This window comes from Pongo abelii, chromosome 19 (assembly GCF_028885655.2).
Source record: "Pongo abelii isolate AG06213 chromosome 19, NHGRI_mPonAbe1-v2.0_pri, whole genome shotgun sequence".
Lineage (NCBI taxonomy): Eukaryota > Metazoa > Chordata > Mammalia > Primates > Hominidae > Pongo > Pongo abelii.
In genome coordinates this window covers 88,761,748-88,780,757 of record NC_072004.2, presented here as the reverse complement: position 1 = coordinate 88,780,757, position 19,010 = coordinate 88,761,748, and the positions used below count along the sequence as shown (strand labels likewise).

The window sequence follows — 19,010 nt, the reverse complement described above, 5'->3', positions numbered from 1 at the left end:
GAGCAGGGGCAGATCAGGGAGACTCCTTGGTGGGGGCGAGGCCTTTAAGGAGCACCTTGGCTCATTGGCCCTGATTTCCCCCCACAGGCTGAAGCCCTTCACGTCCTACAAGTTCCGAGTGAAGGCGACCAATGACATTGGCGACAGCGAGTTCAGCGAGGAGTCGGAGTCACTGACCACCCTGCAGGCCGGTCAGTACCCCTTCCCCAGCAGTCCCTCTCGGCCCACTGGCTGCTTCCTGGGCACGGGGCATTTTCTTCTGGGGGGAGGGGCCTCCAAAGATGAGAGGGGCATGGGACCCACTGGGCCTTTCAGCTCCCGGGGTAGGGTCTCAGGGAGGTTTGGGCCAGAGACACCTTTGCCAAGGGCTCAAGGTCCCAGGCCCAGCCTGGCCTGTGGCGCATTCCTTCCTTGTGTCCCACAAGCTGCCAGTGAGCGGGACGGGAGTTCTCAGCAGCAGCAGAAGTGGTCTATGGCTCTGAGGAGCAGAGTGGAGGGGGCTCTGGGACACTTGGGTTTGGGCTGGGTCAGCTCACAGTCCCTCCCTCCCTCCCTCCGCTTTACACCAGCCCTTTGTTCTGCGGAAGTCGGGCCAGCAGGCATGGAGAGCGATGCAAGCTGAACCTGCCCCGCGGTCCAATATTAGCAGAATCTGGTCCCAGTGGGCTCCTGGGGGACTTGAAGCTGCAGCCCCCAGAACCCACCTGTCTGCTTCTCTCCACAGCCCCCGACGAAGCACCCACCATCCTCTCCGTGACGCCCCACACCACCACCTCCGTGCTAATCCGATGGCAGGTATGGCCCAGCAGGCACGAAAGCTCCGTGAAGACCCAGACGAGCTCTGCTCTGGGACTGGAAAGCCAGCAGTCCCCACCAGGGCTGCGTGGAGCCCCCAGGTTCTCTGCCCCCAGAGCGCCTGGGAAGCCATGAGGAATCCAGGCATGTGCATGTCACAGAACATTCTATACACCGCGTGCCCACACATACACACTCCCATAAACACACCTCATTACACTCTCTAGATAGTCACATCAGGCAGGTGCTGTCATCCCCTTCTGCAGACAACCACTGAGACTCAGGGAGGGGCCCGAATGGCCCCAGGTCACATAGCCAGTGAGTGGCAGGGCCAGGTGTATTAGCCTCAGGCCTGCTGAGTCCTTGGGCCGAAAAGTGCTTGTGGCTCTCAGGGCCGCCAGAGTCTCCATGAAGCCCCACTGGTTGGTGAAGCGATTCCTTATAGAGACCTATGCCCGTCACCATCACTGTGCAAGTAGAGAGGAATGCCCCTCTTCATCCATACCCCTTCCAGATGCCCACTCTTCGGTGGGCACTGCCTGCTCTGCCATGGCCTGGGGAAGACCATGGGCAAACCTTAGCAACCAGGCTGCTCGTGGGTCCTGCCATGCGGGGCCCTCCTGTGCCCTCTGAAGTTCAGCCTTGGCTCAGCAGGTCACCCACACGAGAGGGACCCCTGGCAAACCCCATCTCTACTAAAAGTTAAAAGCACTGAACTCCCGTCACCACTTCTCCAGATCAAAGGGGCAGGCACTCCCCTTCAGCCATCTGCCACCCCACAAAGGGAAAGCCCTTGAAGACAAAGCCAGGAGAGTCCCCCCAGCCTGAGACACACAGCCTCAAGGAGAGGACGCTCCCATAGATGGACATGACTTAGTGCACCTGTGACCGGGACGAGGCTGGAGCAACATGGCGGAGGGGGCAGGGAGGTGCCAGCGGCAGCCGGGGAAGCCATTAAGGAGCTAATAAAGCCTGAGCTATTTCAGCAGGTTTTTGGTTTTTGGGGGTTTTTGTTTTGTTTTGTTTTCAGACAGAGTCTTGCTCTGTCGCCCAGGCTGGAGTACAGTGGCTCGATCTCGGCTCACTGCAACCTCCGCCTCCCAGCTTCGCGCGATTCTCTTTCCTCAGCCTTCCAAGCAGGACTACAGGCACATGCCACCATACCCAGCTAATTTTTATATTTTTAGTAGAGGCGGGGTTTTGCCATATTGGCCAGGCTGGTCAGACCATTCTTTATAAGCAGTATCATTAAGAAGTAGTTTCCACCTTCTCCCAAAGCCTGTTCTCCAGCTAAGCTGTAGACGGGAGAGGAAGCAAAGGAGAACTTGATGAAGGGGTGAGGGGCGCACTCACCCTTGCATGTACTAAGAGTAGGAGAGGGCCCAGCTTGCAGGAAACACCAGGAAGTGTTATCCAGGTGCTAAGGCAGGGACCAGCAGGCCTGGGGAGGCTGGTGATCAGGTGAGGGCAGCCCTTGAAGACAAAGGAGGTGAACAAGGAGCGGCTCTAGGAAAACAGCTGTGTGCTCCAGGCCCTAGTGATGCTGTGTGATCTTGGGCAAGTTCCTTAACATCTCTGAGCCTCAGTTTCCTGCTTGGGTAAAAGGCGATTACTGATTCCTGCCCTTCCCTCCTTCTAGGGAATGCTGCAGGGATGAAATGGCCTCATCAGAAGTGCTTTGTAAATTTAAAATGCCCAATATTACCCAATATTATCTTTATTTCTTTTCCTGGTTGAAACACAGTCTCTGCTCTGTGGCTGCAGGAGCCAGATGAGAGAGTGTGAGGCGGGGTGGGTAGTGGTCCAGGTCCCCTCCCCATGCCCTACTCCCTTCCCTGCAGCCGCCAGCAGAGGACAAGATCAATGGCATCCTCCTGGGCTTCCGGATCCGATACCGGGAGCTGCTCTATGAAGGACTGAGGGGCTTCACGCTTCGAGGCATCAACAATCCAGGAGCCACATGGGCTGAGCTTACCTGTAAGTGACACTTGGGAGCCAGGGGAATGGGTGGGACGGGGGCAGTCACCCTCACCTTCCCTCTCTGGAGCTCTCAGCTTCCTGGAACCACTCTAACCTGAAACCCTGCCTCCCTCCCCCCGGTGTGTGCCTCTCCCTCCTCCCATCCCATTCATTCATTTACTGAATATTTACTGAGCACCTTCTATGGGCCCCGAGACACTGTGGGGCACACCGATGATCAAGACAGACAGGGTCGCTGCCCTCTTGGAGTTGCAGGCTGGAGGAGGAGCCAGGCCAGCCGAGAAGGAAACATTCTAGGAGGACCTAAAGCCAGGGACAGGCGAGGCTTCCCCGGCACCAGCACTGGTGCTAACACGGAAGGATGATGCCAAGTTAACCAGGACGAAGGGACGGGGACAGCCCAGTGCATGAGAAGGAGCACCCTGCCCTTGAGGGACCAGAAGCCTCACCTGGTCACACCACAAGAGCAGTAGTCCTGGCCCCCTCTTCCTGGGGGAAGCCACTGCCCTGCCTGTCCCGGGGATCCAGCCTGCCCCTTGGAGCGAAAGAAGGAAAGCGGGGAGCCCAGGGGGAAATGTCAGGGAGAGCCGATGCCCAGGAAATCACAGCAAGGGAAAGACGTGTTTGGACTTTTGTGTTAGGAGCCACTTTGGTGGCATGAGGATGATGGCTTCACCATGGGTGGGAGGACGGGGAGCCAGAGGCAGGCGCCCAGCTAGAGGCTGTTGCAGTCACGTGGCAAGAGAGCACGAGGTTGGAACCGAGGCACAGGCTCGGGGTGGACCGAGGCCAGTATGGGAGATGATACATGATGGGCGCAGATGCTCCAGGACTCAAGGTTTGTTTTTTTTTGTTTGTTGTTTGTTTGTTTGTTTTTAGACAGAGTCTCGCTCTGTTGCCCAGGCTGGAGTGTAGCGGTGCCATCTCAGCTCACTGCAACCTCCACTTTCTGGGTTCAAGTGATTCTTGTGCCTCAACCTCCCAAGTAGCTGGGACTACAGGCATGTGCCATCACGCTGCTAATTTTTTTGTTGTTGTTGTTGTTATTTTTAGCAGAGACGGGGTTTCACCGTGTTGGCCAGGCTGCTCTTGAACTCCTGACTTTAAGTGACCTGCCCGCTTTGGCCTCCGAAAGTGCTGAGATTACAGGCACGAGCCACTGTACCTGGTCTGTTTTTGATTTTTCAAAATAAATCAGTCACTCACATAATAATTATTTAGTATTCCACATTGGCGGACAGTTAGGTGCATTTGTGACAGTTAAGAGCTTTAGACAAAATGCTGCAAAGTGGTGCAACTGATAAAATATTTTACAGCACAGCAGATAGCAACAATAATTAGAACACCTTGGTACATAATGAAAGAAAAAACTGAGGTTTTCCCAGTGGCTCAAAGCTGATGTTCATCTACACCTTTGGCTTGTTTGGATCTGAAATGCTTGCGTTCACCTAAGATTTGGACTCAGACCACTAGAGATTTTTATAAAGAGCCTCCTTCCCTAAATATCCTCTATCCACCCACCTGGGACTCCATGACTGATTCGTAGCAGAAGACAGCAGCAGGCAGGGGTACCCCAGAGGACTGGGTACTCAGGTGGGTGTGGGACACTCACCCAAACAGACCAGCAGGAGAGGGGTCAGTTTAAGAGCCTCTTCTTTTTTTTTCTTTTTTTTTGAGATGGAGTTTCACTCTTGTTGCCTAAGCTGGAGTGCAATGGCACCATCTCAGCTCACTGCAACCTCCGCCTCCCAGGTTCAAGCGATTCTCCTGCCTGAGGCCTCCTGAGTAGCTGGGATTAAAGGCGCACACTACCACGCCCAGCTAATTTTTTGTATTTTTAGTAGAAACGGGGTTTCACCATGTTAGCCAGGCTGGTCTCAAACTCCTGACCTCAGGTGATCCACCTGCCTCGGCCTTCCGAAGTACTGGGATTACAGGCATGAGTCACTGCACCCGGCTTTTTTTTTTTTTTTTTTTTTTGAGGCAGAGTCTTGCTCCGTCACCCAGGCTAGAGTACAGTGGCATGATCTCGGCTCTGCCTCCCAGGTTCAAGCGATTCTCCTGCCCCAGCCTCCCAAGTAGCTGGAACTACAGACATACACCACTACGCCCGGCTAATTTTTGTGTTTTTAGTAAAGACTGGGTTTCACTGTGTTGGCCAGGCTGGTCTCGAACTCCTGACCTCAGGTGATCCACCCACCTTGGCTTCCCAAAGTGCTGAGATTACAGGCATGAGCCACTGCGCCCGGCCCAGCCTCTTCATTTTCACGTTTCCTCCCTTAGTTCTCTCAAGCCTTTTGTGCCTTGTCTTCTAGTGAGTTAGCAGACAACAAAATGATGAGCATGTAGCAAAGGAATATTAATAGAAAAACTCTGAAGTAGCTGATCCAACAGCTTGCGTTTTTGGTGGACTTTTTTTTTCTTTTTTTTTTTTTTTTTTTGCCCATATGCGCTTGTGGTTGTGATTTTATATTGCCTGTGTATAATACAGTCATATTTCCTAGTAGTAAAATTGTTTCTGGTTCATATGAGGAAATTAACAACTCCAGTGTTTCGTGCTGGTTTCCAGGAGCTCTGCCCTGAAACAAGGAAGAGAATTGGGGTGAGAGGGTCCCCCAGAGATGTCCCTAGAGATGCTGGGCTACAAAGAGCTCACGTAACCTTGGACCAGCGCACACCAGGGTGGGGGCAGACTGTCCAGGGAGCCTCCACCTTCCCCTTCCCCCGTCGCACTGTTATCCTGGCCCGTAACTCAGCGTTGGAAATTTGGAAACACTCTTCCTGTCTGTTCACGCCGTCAGCCCCGCCTGGTCGGGGTTTCTTTGTGGGGTGGGGATGTGTGAGCACTAACCTCCTCTGTCTGCTGTCTCCCTCTGCGCCCCCACCCCGGCACCCCCACCCCATAGCCATGTACTCCATGCGGAACCTGAGCCGGCCCAGCCTCACGCAGTACGAGCTGGACAGTAAGTCTCCTTGCACGGTGGCTGCATCACGGGCCCAGGCCTCGCAGGGAATTGGGAGTGGGGCCTCCTCGAGAGACCTGATCACAGGCTGAGGGGGTGTGCCCACCCCAGGGGGCTTAAGGAACGGGACTACCCTGAACACAAGTGATAACCTTAAACACACGGAAAAGTAGGCCGATGACAGGGAAAGTCTCCTTCAAGCCTGCCCTCTGTCGGGTGTGGGCTGGAAAAGGGAAGTCTGTAACCCTGTGCTCCGCTGGGTCGGGGGACAGTGACAGCGGGGCCACAGCAGGAGCTGTTGGATGCTGCTGGGTAGGTGGGCAGGTGTCCACATGGCTGCTGCCCTATCTAGTCCCCATCGAAGGCACTTCTCGGCCCAGCTGGGTCTTACAGTCTGGCCCCACACCTGGAGGGAGGTGACAGCAGTTTTAGTCACCTGCGTCCGTCGTCCTCCCGTGCACCAGGCATGTTCCTGCTGCTTGCACGCCCCAGCCCTTGATCTTTCTCTAAAGCCCCAGCTGTGGTTCTTCCTGAGACCCAGGGCCTTTGGCAAGAGGGTTTCATGCTCAGGAGAAAATAGCACTGGTTTAAAGCTAAATTCTCTTCCTCCTTCCTCGGTCAACCAATGACCAACCCAGGCTGCATAGACAGCTAGGCAAGGGTGACACCCCTCTCACAACCCTGTTGAAGGGTAGACTCCACCCAGGGGAAGGGAGCAGGGGTGGGGAACCCAGAGAGAAGAGTGGAGAGGGTGGGAGAAACTTTCAGCCACAGGGGACAGTGACTGCGCCCGTTTCTTGCAGCTGCGTCCCATTCCCAAGTTCTGCCAGGCATTCTCAGCCAAGCACCTCAAACTTGGCAGAAACATCAGGTTTCTTAGTCCAGAATTCACATCCAATGCGCCCCTCCCCGCTGGAGCTGAGTCCCGCTGTGTAAAGAGTTGGTGGATGGGGACTCTGGGCATCTGTCATGGTGGGGAAAGACGACAGGCTGGGGGTAGGGGGTGACCCTATAGTCAGGCATGCCCAGGACAGCTTTGGTTTACACTGGTTGTCCCGGTGTAAATATTCATAGTGGTTTTCAGTCTCAAAAGTGTCCAGTTGAACAATAAAATGTATGGCCACCCTAGGCCAAGAGGCCAACCAGCATCACCCTACGTCCAGATTGGCACAGAGCATCCCCTGGGGGCCCCGCCTCTCATCTCCTTCTTCCTGCACCTTCACAGAGGGGACTAGAATGGAGGGGGTGCCTCATTCCTCCCCCTGCAGACTCCACCCTCCCTGGGCGGCACCTTCCCAGCAGGGACGGTGACCTCAGTGTGCTTCCCCTCCCCCACTCTCCCCCACAGACCTGAACAAGCACAGGCGGTACGAGATACGGATGAGCGTCTACAACGCTGTGGGCGAGGGGCCCTCCAGCCCACCGCAGGAGGTCTTTGTCGGGGAGGCAGGTGAGCAGTGCCCGCCCTGTCTGGCCCCAGCATGCCTTTCCCAGCCCCACCCAGTTCAGCTGGAAGAGACAGGATCTGGGCTCCCCATCCCGCCCAGCCCACCTCCCCTCCCAGGTTTACTCGCATGCTCACTGCCTACCCTGCACACCCTCCAGTGCCCACAGCAGCACCTCGTAACGTGGTCGTCCACGGCGCCACGGCCACACAGCTGGACGTGACTTGGGAGCCACCTCCGCTGGACAGCCAGAATGGAGACATCCAGGGGTACAAGGTAGGGTGCCCTGGGGCAGAGCAAAGGGGTGCATGGACGAGGAGCCAGGTCGGGGTCTGAGGAGTGAGTCATATGTGGGAGGCAGGCAGGTCCCCAGGCCCTCCATTCATCCAGCCAGCTCCTCGGCCCTTCAGGCTCTGCCGTACACCTGCCACCTTGGCTGTTCGGACCCAGTTCACAGAAATATTGTACAGCTGAAGCTGAACCACATCCATCCCCTCCAGCATCCTGAGAGCAGGCTGAGCTTAGGTGCAAGAAACTCTAGCCATCTCTAGGCTCGTACCATCTCTGGGCAGCACACACATCCCTCCCCACCAACCCCCAGCCCCATACATAACTTAAAACCCCTCCAAGGGGCTTTTGGCCCCATAATTACAATATTGATATTAATCAGATAGCCAATTAGCAAAGCATCACTGCCTAGTATTAGGAAATCTCTGTTTAAAAATCATTTCTAGGCTGGGCGCAGTGGCTCACACCTTTAATCCCAGCGCTTTGGGAGGCCGAGGTGGGCAGATCACCTGAGGTCAGGAGTTCGAGACCAGCCTGGCCAACATGGTGAAACCCCGTCTCTACTAAAAATACAAAAATTAGCCGGGCGTGGTGGCAGGCACCTGTAATCCCAGCTATTCGAGAGGCTGAGGCAGGAGAATCGCTTGAACCCAGGAGGCAGAGGTTGCAGTGAGCTGAGATTGTACCACTGCACTTCAGCCTGAGCAACAGAGCGAGACTCTGTCTCAAAAAAAATAAAATTAAAATTAAAAATCATTTCTAGGGCTGTGGTGGCTCACGTGTGTAATCCCAGCACTTTGGGAGGCTGAGGTGGGCGGGTCACTTGAGCTCAGGAGTTGGAGAACAGCCTGGGCGACATAGTGAGACCCTGACTGTACAAAAAAAATACAGAAGTTAGCCAGGTGTGGTGGCATGCACCTATAGTCCCAGCCACTTGGGAGGCTGAGGTGGGAGGATTGCTTGAGCCAGTGGGGCAGAGTTTGCAGTAGGCCATGATGGAGCCATTGCACTCCAGCCAGGTAACAGAGCGAGACACTGTCTCAAAAAAGAAAAAAATCATTTCTAGATTTAGGATGATGTCCTGTGCTATAAGGGAATTCAATTTCTCCCTAATATTCACAAAGCCCTTCGGAACTCTTGAATCTTCATGAACGGCCCATGAAGCTGGGAGGATATGGGTTTTTATGCCCAAATGAGGAAACTGAGTTCCAATTTAGTTGACCTGGTGAGATCACAAAAACAGCAGGCAGGTCGGGCGCGGTGGCTCACACCTGTAATCCCAACACTTTGGGAGGCCAAGGCGGGCGGATCACCTGAGGTCGGGAGTCTGAGACCAGCCTGACCAACATGGAGAAACCCCATCTCTACTAAAAATACAAAATTAGCCGGGTGTGGTGGCACATGCATGTAATCCCAGCTACTTGGGAGGCTGAGGCAGGAGAATTGCTTGAACCTGGGAGAGGGAGGTTGCGGTGAGCCAAGATTGCACCATCGTACTCCAGCCAAGAGGTCTCAAAATAAAAAAAAACGGCAGGCAGCAGAGTCAGATTGCAAGTCTGGCAGCTCTCACCCCCACCCCGAGGGGTGAAAAGGAAGCACTAGCCACATGAGCACTAGGGGAAGTAGATTTAAAAAGGAACGTGGGCCAGGTGTGGTGGCCTACACATGTAATCCCAGCACTTTGGGAGGCAGAGGCAGATGGATCACCTGAGGTCAGGAGTTCGAGACCAGCCTGACCAACTTGGTGAAACCCCGTCTCTACTAAAAATACAAAAATTAGCCAGGCGTGGTGGCGGGTGCCTGTAATCCCAGCTGTTTGGGAGGCTGAGGCAGGAGAATTGCTTGAACCCAGGAGGCAGAGGTTGCAGTGAGCCAAGACCGTGCCTCTGCACTCCAGCCTGGACAACAGAGCAAGACTCCGTCTCCAAAAAAAAAGAAAAAAAAAAGGCATGTGTCTGCCTGGTTGGAAGAGCTGGAACACATAACCCTTAGCTGTGTCTGCCTCCTGCACCAGTGTCCAGTTGACTCTCATTCTTGGCGGCTGGTTGTTACTCCAGAGAAGAGCCCCAGCGCCAGGGCCTAAGTGGGGAGTAGGAGAGACGTAAGGCACCTCATCCCACAGGTGGGAGGAGTGTCAGCAAAGGGGAAGAGCTTACCCAGGTCACACAGCTCATTAATACAGGTAGCCCCGATTTAGGATGGAATCCAGCATAGGAGTCTCATTCCATCTGGGGTGAAGGAGGAGGAAGGAAGGAGGAAAGGCATTTTGCCAAAGAAGCCCTAAAGACAGATGACACCACTCAAGGCATTGCCCAGGAGCATCAGCTGGGAAAACTAAATATTGCCCCCCTAGCATATGCCTCCCATGGGAAAAGAAAGGGGCCAGGGTGGTGCCAGCAGCAGTGTGGCAGCCACCAGACTGTCGAGGCTTGGAAGTGGTGAGTTAATAGACAGACCCAGGAAAATGTGTAGGTGCGTAACACCATACAGAATACAGCAGAGGTCTACACGCTCCAGAAAACATGACCCGTACCTGAGCGGCAACTGTGGATGTGAATGGAGAAAGTGCTGCCTCCTGGACCTGTGATAACCAATGTACTGACATCAACATTCACGAACATCAGTGACGCATTAACTTCATCAACCCATGAGCCCAGAGAAGCTGATACTGCATTCCAGTCAGACTGCACGCAACTGGTGCGTGGCAGGCACATTCATGCACATTCTGAGAGCTCCAGTCTTTCAGTTGGTCAATGACACGTGTTTATTGAGCAGTTATTGTGTGCCCAGCATTGTTCTCAGAGCTGAGAATAACTCAGTGAACAGGGACAATGTGAGCTTAGATGTTAGGGAGAGAAGACCAACAATGGACAAAATAAATAATACCGCCAGGTAGTGGTAAATGAAGCAGGTTAGGGGAGAGCCAGATCCATGAGGAGGTTTGAATTATTATTATTATTATTTTTTTTTTTTTTTGACACGGAGTCTTGCTCTGTCGCCAGGCTGAAGTGCAGTGGTGCAATCTCAGCCCACTGCAACCCCCACCTCCCAGGTTCAAGCGATTATCCTTCTTCGGCCTCCCGAGTAGCTGGGATTACAGGCGCCTGCCACCATGCCCAGTTAATTTTTGTATTTTTAGTAGAGACGGGGTTTCACCATGTTGGCCAAGAGATGGTCTCCATCTCTTGACTTCGTGATCCACCCACCTCGGCCTCCCAAAGTGCTGGGATTACAGGAGTGAGCCACCGCACCCAGCCTGAAATTTTATTTTATTTTATTTTTATTTCTTTTTTTCCTGAGATGGAGTCTTGCTCTGTCGCCCAGGCTAAAGTGCAGTGGTGCGATCTTGGCTCACTGCAACCTCTATCTCCCAGGTTCAAGCAATTCTCCCACCTCAGCCTCCCGAGTAGCTGGGATTACAGGCACCTGCCACCATGCCCAGCTAATTTTTGTATTTTTAGTAGAGACAGGGTTTCACCATGTTGGCCAAGCTTGTCTCGAACTTCTGACCCCAGGTGATCCGCCCTCAGCCTCCCAAATTGCTGGGATTACAGGCGTGAGCCACTGTGCCCAGCCAGGGTTTGAAATTTTAAATGGGTTGTTAAGGGCTGGGCTCAGTGGCTCACAACTGTAATCCTGGCGCTTTGGAAGGCCGAGGTGGGTAGATTGCTTGACTCCAGGAGTCCAAGACCAGCCTGGGCAACATGGTAAAAGCCTGTCTCTACAAAAAGAAAACAACAACAAAATTAGCCGGGTGTGGTGGCACATGCCTGTAGTCCCAGCCAACGGAGAGGGAGGTGGGAGGAGTGCCTGAACCCAGCAGAGTGAGGTTGCAGTGAGCTGTCATTGTACCACTGCATTCCAGCCTGGACAACAGATCGAAACTCTGTCTCAAAAAAAAAAAAAGGTTGTTAGGAAAGGACTTAATGAGAAGGTGATATTTGAGCAAAAACCTGAAGGAGAACGGCGCAAATCACATGGATCTAGAAAGAGAGGAAAGAAGAGCAAAGGTTTCAGGGTAGATTGGTACTTGGAGTGTACAGAGAGCCTTGTGCGTCCCTAGAGTGAGTTCCAGGGAGCGTGACAGGAGGTGGGAAAGCCGGGGCTGGAGCACCTGGGGCCCTTCGGGGCTTTGGCTGTCACTCTGAGTGAAGTCCTCTGAGTGGAGGACTGGGACCTTTAGAGGGTCCCGCTGGCTGCTGTGCTGAGCAGAGTCTGAAATGGGGAAAGCCCAGAAGCCATGGGGAGGCATCTGAACTATCCTGGTGGGCCACGAAGGGGGCTCAGATCAGGCGAGAGCAAGGTGAGAAGTGGCCACACTTGGTTATTCCTAACGGCAGAGCTGGTAGAATTTGCTAACAAATCAGGCTGGGCACAGTGGCTCACACCTGTAATCCCAGCACTTTGGGAGCCCAAAGTGTGCAGATCACTTGAGGTCAGGAGTTCAAGACCAGCCTGGCCAACATGATGAAACCCTATCTCTACTAAAAATACAAAAATTAGCTGGGTATGGTAGCGCGTGCTTGTAATTCCAGCTACTGGGGAGGCTGAGGCAAGAGAATCAATTGAACCCAGGAGGCGGAGGTTGCAGTGCACCAAGATCACGCCATTGTACTCTAGCCTGGGCAACAGAGCAAGACTCCGTCTCAAAAAAAAAAATTACTGACAAATTGAACATGGAGTGGGAGAAAAGGGAGGCAACAAGGACAGCCCCAGGGTCCGTAGGATGATGGAGCAGGAAAAGACAAAGCTGGTGAAGAAGGAGGCTGGGGAGATCTGGAGTCTGGTTCCAGATGTGCTTGATTCGAGACGTCTGTTGGACATTTGAGGGGAGACAGAACAGAGTCGGAGATGCATGTCTGGAGTTCAAGAGAGAAGGATCAAACCAGAGATGTGAATTATAGAGTCTTCAGCATGTAGATGGTACTGAAAGCTAGAGATTAGACAAGGAAAGATAAAGAACAAAAGAAGTCTACAAATTGAGCCCTGAAACCCAAAACTGAGTGATGTCTCAGAGCTCATGGGAAGAACATGCTTCCAAAAGGAGGGAGAACATCTGGAATGGGAGAAAATATTTGCAAACCATACATATGACCAGGGGTTAATAGCCAAAATATGTAAGGAACTCATACAACAAAAGTGAAAGAAAATGGGGCAAAAGACCCAAATGGACATTTCTCAAAAGAAGATACATAGGCTGGGCGCGGTGGCTCACGCCTGTAATCCCAGCACTTTGGGAGGCCAAGGTGGGCAGATCACCCGAGGTCAGTAGTTCGAGACCAGCCTGGCCAACATGGTGAAATCCCATCTCTACTAAAAATACAAAAATTAGCTGGCCATGGCGGCAGGCACCTGGCTGAGGCAGGAGAATCGCTTGAACCCAGGAGGTGGAGGTTGCAGTGAGCCAATATCATACCACTGCACTCTAGCCTGGGTGACAGAGCAAGACTCCAACTCAAAAAAAAGAAAAAAGAAGATATATAAATGGTCAACAGGTATCTGAGAAGGTGTTCAACATCGCTCAGCATCAGGGAAATGCAAATCAAAACCACAGTGAGATATCCCATCACACCTGCAAGGATGACTGTTATGAAAAAGTCTAGAGATAAGTGGTGGTGAGCGTATGGGGAAAAGGGAACCTTTGCACACTGTTGGTGGGAATGTAAATCAGTACAGCCATTATGGATAACGGTATGGAGGTTCTGCAGAAAATTAAAAATAGAACTCCAATGATCCAGCAATCCCACTACTGGGTATTTATCCAAAGGAATTGAAATGAGGCTCTTGAAGAGCTATCTGCAGGCCCATGTTAATTTCAGCACCATTCACAGTAGCCAAGATGTGGAAATAGTCTTAAGTGTCTGCAAATGGATGAATGAATGAAGAAAATGTGGTTTATACACAGTGGAATACCATCCAGCCTTGAAGGAAATCCTGCTGTTTGCAACAACATGGATGAACCTGCAGGATATTATGCCAAATGAAATGAACCAAGCACAGAAAGACAAATACTGCATGACCTCGCGTATATGTGGAATCTAAAATAATCAAACTCGTAGAAACAGAGAGTAGAATGGTGGTTGCCAGGGGCTGAGGGAGTGAGGGAAATAGGGAGAAGGTCACAGGACACAGCGTTTCAGTGAGGCAGGATGAATACGATCTAGATCTAATGTACAACATGGTGATGATAGTTAATGATACCATATTGTACACTTGAAATTTGCTCAGAAGGTTCTTACCACAAAAAGATGAACATGTTAATTAGCTTGATTGTGGTAATCATTTCATAACGCATGTGTATATCAGAACACCATGTTGTATACCTTATTAAATACATACAGTTTTTGGGGGGGGTTTTGTTTTTTGTTTTTTGGTGGTTTTTTTCTTTTTTTTTGGCTTTTTTTGAGACGGAGTCTCACTCTGTCACCCAGGCTGGAGTGCAGTGGTGCAATCTCCACTCACTGCAACCTCTGCCTCCTAGGTTCAAGGGATTCTCCTGCCTCAGCCTCCTGAGTAGCTGGGATTACAGGCACCCGCCACCACGCCCAGCTATATATAGATTTTGTTTGTCAATTATACCTCAATAAAGCTGAAAAAAGAAAAGAAAGGGCAGGGAATTGGGCATAGTAAATGGCAGGTTTGTGATTGTAATGGTGCACTCCCATGCCCGCCCCTGTCCACATAAGGCATTTATTCATCTAGCAGATATTGATTGAGCACCGTGGATGTGCCAGCCATGATTCTAGGTGTTTGGGTCCCAAGGGAGCCACAGGGACCGAGATGCCTGCCTTCTGGAGCCTGCATTCTGGCAGACTCCTGGTTACCCATCAGTGTGCCCCATGGGAACCAGGATCTGGGCTCAGTCCCTTTATGTCCTTTGCACAAGTGTCAGTCCCTCTCACTGTGAATCATCAGCTAACAAAGGTCCGCAGAATGCAGCACTCACAAACAAGATGCACCTGCCGGAGTGCCTGGTTTGTGAAGACAGCTGTCCCTGGGTTCTAGGCCCCAACCCACTCCTCACCCAAGAGCATGACTGCAGCCATTGGCCCTTCCTCTCCTCCACCTCCCCAGTGGATAGCTCCCACGGGCAGGGCAGAAAAGCATTCTGAGATATGTTTCCTCTTTTTATGCCTTTTCCTGACTTCACTTTTTTTTTTTTTTTAATGGAGTCTCGCTCTATTGCCCAGGCTGGAGTGCAGTGGTGCTATCTCAGCTCACTGCAGCCTCCACCTCCTGGGTTCAAGCAATTCTCCTGCCTCAGCCTCCTGAGTAGCTGGGATTACAGGCACCCGCCACCATGCCCAGCTAATTTTTGTATTTTTAGTAGAGATAGAGTTTCACCATATTGGCCAGGCTGGTCTCAAACTCCTGACCTCAGGTAATCCACCTGCCTCAGCCTTCCAAAGTGCTGGGATTACAGGTGTGAGCCAAAGCGCCTGGCCAGACCTCACATTTTCTTCCAGTTGTTACCCATTTCTTTGGCCCCTTTACAGCAGAATTCCTCAAAAGAATCTTCTGTACTCACCCCTCCGATTCCTCTGCTCTATTTCTCCCTAATAGGTTCTCATCCCTGCCACCCCACCAAAGCTCTTCCTGCCAAAGTTGTTAATAATTCCCGTGTTGCTCATATCAAGTCAAACCACAGGCTTATCCTGCCTGACTCAGCAGCTGTGTTTGACACATGGATCTCTCCTTCCTCTCAAAATGCTTGCTTTCCTCAGCTTCCGTCACTAGCTTCCTCCCCACCAACCACTCAATGCTGGAGGCCCCCGGGAATCAATCCACAACCCTCTTCTCTACCTAAGAGAATCCATTCATTCTCCTAGTGTGCATTCACGGAAGACCACCTGTGTGCTGATAATAGCAGACTTTTAGCATCAGCCATGACCTTTCCAAATCCAACAGGAACTTTGTTAACTGTTGTACCCCCATTAGTATGAATGCATGAGTGAATGATTTCATAAATGACTGCCTCCGCTTTCATTCATCTACCCATATAAGAAGAATCTGCTTTTCGTTATTTTTATTTTATTTTAGAGATAGAGTCTTGCTCTGTTGCCCAGACTGGAGTGCATTGGTGTGATCTCAGCTCACTGCAACCTTCACCTCCCAGGTTCAAGGCATCCTCCTGCCTCAGCCTCCCAAGTAGCTGGGACTGCAGGTGCACGCCACCACTTCTGGCTAATTTTTGTATTTTTAGTAGAGACAGGGGTCTTGCTGTGTTGCCCAGGCTGGTCTTGAACTCATGGGCACAGGCGATTCCCCGGCCTCAGCTTCCCAAGTGCTAGGATTACAGGTGTGAGCCACTGCGCACAGCCCTCTCCCCCTTTCTAAAAAATAAATCTCTACAAAAGAAATCCCCATCTCTACAAAAGAAATAGCCAGGTGTGGTAGCACTCATACGTAGTCAGAGCTACCCGGGGGGCTGAGGCGGGAGGATTGCTTGAACCTGGAGGTCAAGGTTACAGTAAGCCAAGATCATGCCACTGCATCCCAGTCTGGGTGACAAAGTGAGACCCTGTCTTGAAATAAAATAAAATAACATGGGAGAGAGGGCCGAGCACAGTGGCTCACACCTGTAATCTCAGCACTTTGGGAAGCCAAGGTGATTGGATCGCTTGAGCCCAGGAGTTCAAGACCAGCCTGGGAAACATGGCAAGACCCCGTCTCTACAAAAAATTAAAAACTTATCTGGGTGTGGTGGTGCACCCTGTAGTCCTGGCTACTCAGGAGGCTGAGGTGGGAGGATGGCTTGAGCCCAGGAGGTTGAGGCTGCAGTGAGCTGTGATCGTGCCACTGCACTCCAGCCTGGGCAACAGAGTGAGGCCTGTCTCAAATAAATAAATAAATAATAAAGGGGGAGAGATATTGGAGAAAAGCAAGGATTTCATGGTAACAAGATGTCCTAACTGCCACCCATACATGCCAGTGGGGACACTTTTATTAGCTCTTTCTCACTTTATGGGCTTCCTCCAGAGAAACGAGAAATTGAAAAGCCGGTGACATGCAGAAACCTCATTGGCCAGCAGGGAGCGCCAAATGACCTCCAATTTTGCACATGGGCTGGGCCCGGCTGGCCGCTCTCTGGATGGCCTCAGTCCTGGAACTAGCAGAAGTGTTAACCATGCTACGGAGGAAGTGATTGAAAACAATGGCTGGGCGCGGTGGCTCACGCCTGTAATCCCGGCACTTTGGGAGGCCGAGGCGGGCGGATCACGAGGTCAGGAGATCAAGACCATCCTGGCTAACACAGTGAAATCCCGTCTCTACTAAAAATACAAAAAATTAGCCGGGCGTGGTGGCGGGCGCCTGTGTCCCAGCAGAGGCTGAGGCAGGAGAATGTCATGAACCCAGGAGGTGGAGCGAGATCGCACCACTGCACTCCAGCCTGGGTGACACTACGAGACTCTGTCTCAAAAAAAAGGAAGAGAAAACACCATGGAGCATCTGTTGTGTTCCTGGCCTAAAACCTTCTGCGGCCACGGGGTTCCTTAGGAAACTGGCCAAGTACCTGGGTGAAACCCTCAGAACCTGCACTCCTCACATGGACCCCAGGAAGTACGTGTCCTTAACCTCACTGAATGTACAACAAAACTGCAGCTCCGGGAAGTCACCTGGCCAGGTCCCGCTGCTGTAAACGGTGCAGCTGGCATTCAGCCTCCCGCTGCCCGCCGTCTTGGCCGAGGCCTTCCTCTGCAGCGGGCCTTGTTCCTGTTAACCAGCAGCTGCTGATGCATCGGGCCCAGGGTGGCCCTGAGACTCTGCATCCCTCACCAGCTACCAGGTGACATGAGGCTACCAGCACTTGCACCACGCTCTGTCCAGATAGACTCCACATTGCCTTATTTCCCCAGCTCAGTCTCCCGTAGGACGGATTTGCTTTATTCCTCCAGGAACTGTACTGAGTGCTGATGTGCCAGTGCTATGCTAAATCCTCCAGGCATGGCAGGAAACCCAGACACCTGGGGGCCATGCCCTGAAGTTTACTGTCTGGCAGAGACCAGGGTCTTGGCTGTGAAAAGGAAGGTTCCAGAAAGGTTTCTAAAACAGTTCTTAAAGACTTTCCTTTTTTTTTTTTTTTTGAGATGGAGTCTTGCTCTGTTGCCCAGGCTGGAGTGCAGTGGCGTGATCTCAGCTCACTGCAACCTCCACCTCCCAGGTTCAAGTGATTTTCCTGCCTCAGCCTCCAGAGTAGCTGGGACTACAGGCATTTGCCACCACGCCCGGCTCATTTTTTTGTATTTTTAGTAGAAACGGGGATTCACCATGTTGGCCAGGCTGGTCTTGAACTCCTGGCCTCAAGTGATCCACCCACCTCTGCCTCCCAAAGTGCTGGGATTACAGGTGTGAGCCACCACGCCCGGCCTCTTAAAGACTTCTCTGCTGTTTCCTAGGTGACTCACAGCAATGAAGGTGTCTCTTAGACTACAGGTCAGCAGGGACAGGAGGGACGCTGGTTGCCCCTGTCCCCCTCACTCCCACATCCTTCTGTTCCCACAGATTTATTTCTGGGAAGCCCAGCGGGGGAACCTCACAGAGCGAGTGAAGACGCTTTTCCTGGCTGAGAACAGCGTGAAGCTCAAGAACTTGACTGGCTACACGGCCTACATGGTCAGCGTGGCCGCCTTCAACGCCGCTGGGGATGGGCCTCGGAGCACCCCCACCCAAGGCCAGACCCAGCAAGCAGGTGGGAGACGGGGCCCTGAGGAGGGGTAGGCCGGCCACAGGGGGTTGCAAGAGAACCCACTCGGCATCTGGGCTCTTGGCAGGCATGGAGGCAGCTGCCTTATCCCCCTGAGGATCTGGTCGTGGTACCCAGGTCCCCAGAGACGCCCTCCCGAGTGGGAAAGGCCATGCTCAGAAAAGAGAAGCTGTCTCCATAAAGCCTTGAGAAACCCCCACATCTCATCCCTGTCCTCCCCACCCTTTGCCCCGCCTTGCAGATGGACAGTCAGCACCCCCAGACCCTCCCAGCCAGCCTACTTCTGCTCCCTGCCTTCTTCCCACCTGCCTTCCCTCTGTATCTCTGGCTTTGTTCATTCCACAAATACTGAGTGTCTTATGAGCCGGTGCCATGCTAGATGCTAGGGACACAATGGTGAGACCAACAAGGTCCCTGCCCTAGTGCGGGGGACAGATCATAAGCAAGTTGATGAAGTAAATGCAGACAGGGGTCAGCACAGGTGACTTAAGAGTGAGGCAGGAGTGGGTGGATGGCTCTGGATAGGCTCACCCACAAAGGCCTCCCTGAGAAGGTGAGATTTGAATGAGAAGAGGCCAGCAGGGGCCGGGCATGGTGGCTCACGCCTGTAATCCCAGCACTTTGGGAGGCCAAGGCGGGTGGATCACCTGAGGTCAGGAGTTCGAGACCAGCCTGGCCAACATGGTGACACCCCATCTCTACTAAAAATACAAAAAAATTATCCAGGCATGGTGGTACATGCCTGTAATCCCAGCTATTCAGGAGGCTGAGGCAGGAGAATCGCTTGAACCCGGGAGGCGGAGGTTGCAGTGAGCTGAGATCGTGCCACTGCTG

General features: G+C 52.5%; 1 protein-coding gene across 3 annotated transcripts in view; it reads left to right on the top strand.

The window, feature by feature from the left end:
- SDK2 (sidekick cell adhesion molecule 2) overlaps positions 1–19,010 on the top strand; it is a 314,110-nt gene that overhangs the window by 261,684 nt on the left and 33,416 nt on the right. For 2 of the 3 annotated variants that reach the window (XM_054535717.2, XM_024235631.3), the window contains exons 31-37: positions 88–191; positions 725–795; positions 2,637–2,772; positions 5,682–5,738; positions 7,087–7,188; positions 7,344–7,459; positions 17,975–18,161. In XM_054535717.2, coding sequence (XP_054391692.2) covers positions 88–191; positions 725–795; positions 2,637–2,772; positions 5,682–5,738; positions 7,087–7,188; positions 7,344–7,459; positions 17,975–18,161 — 773 coding nt within the window. The remainder of the gene's footprint in view (positions 1–87; positions 192–724; positions 796–2,636; positions 2,773–5,681; positions 5,739–7,086; positions 7,189–7,343; positions 7,460–17,974; positions 18,162–19,010) is intronic. The other variant, XM_054535716.2, reaches the window with a different exon arrangement.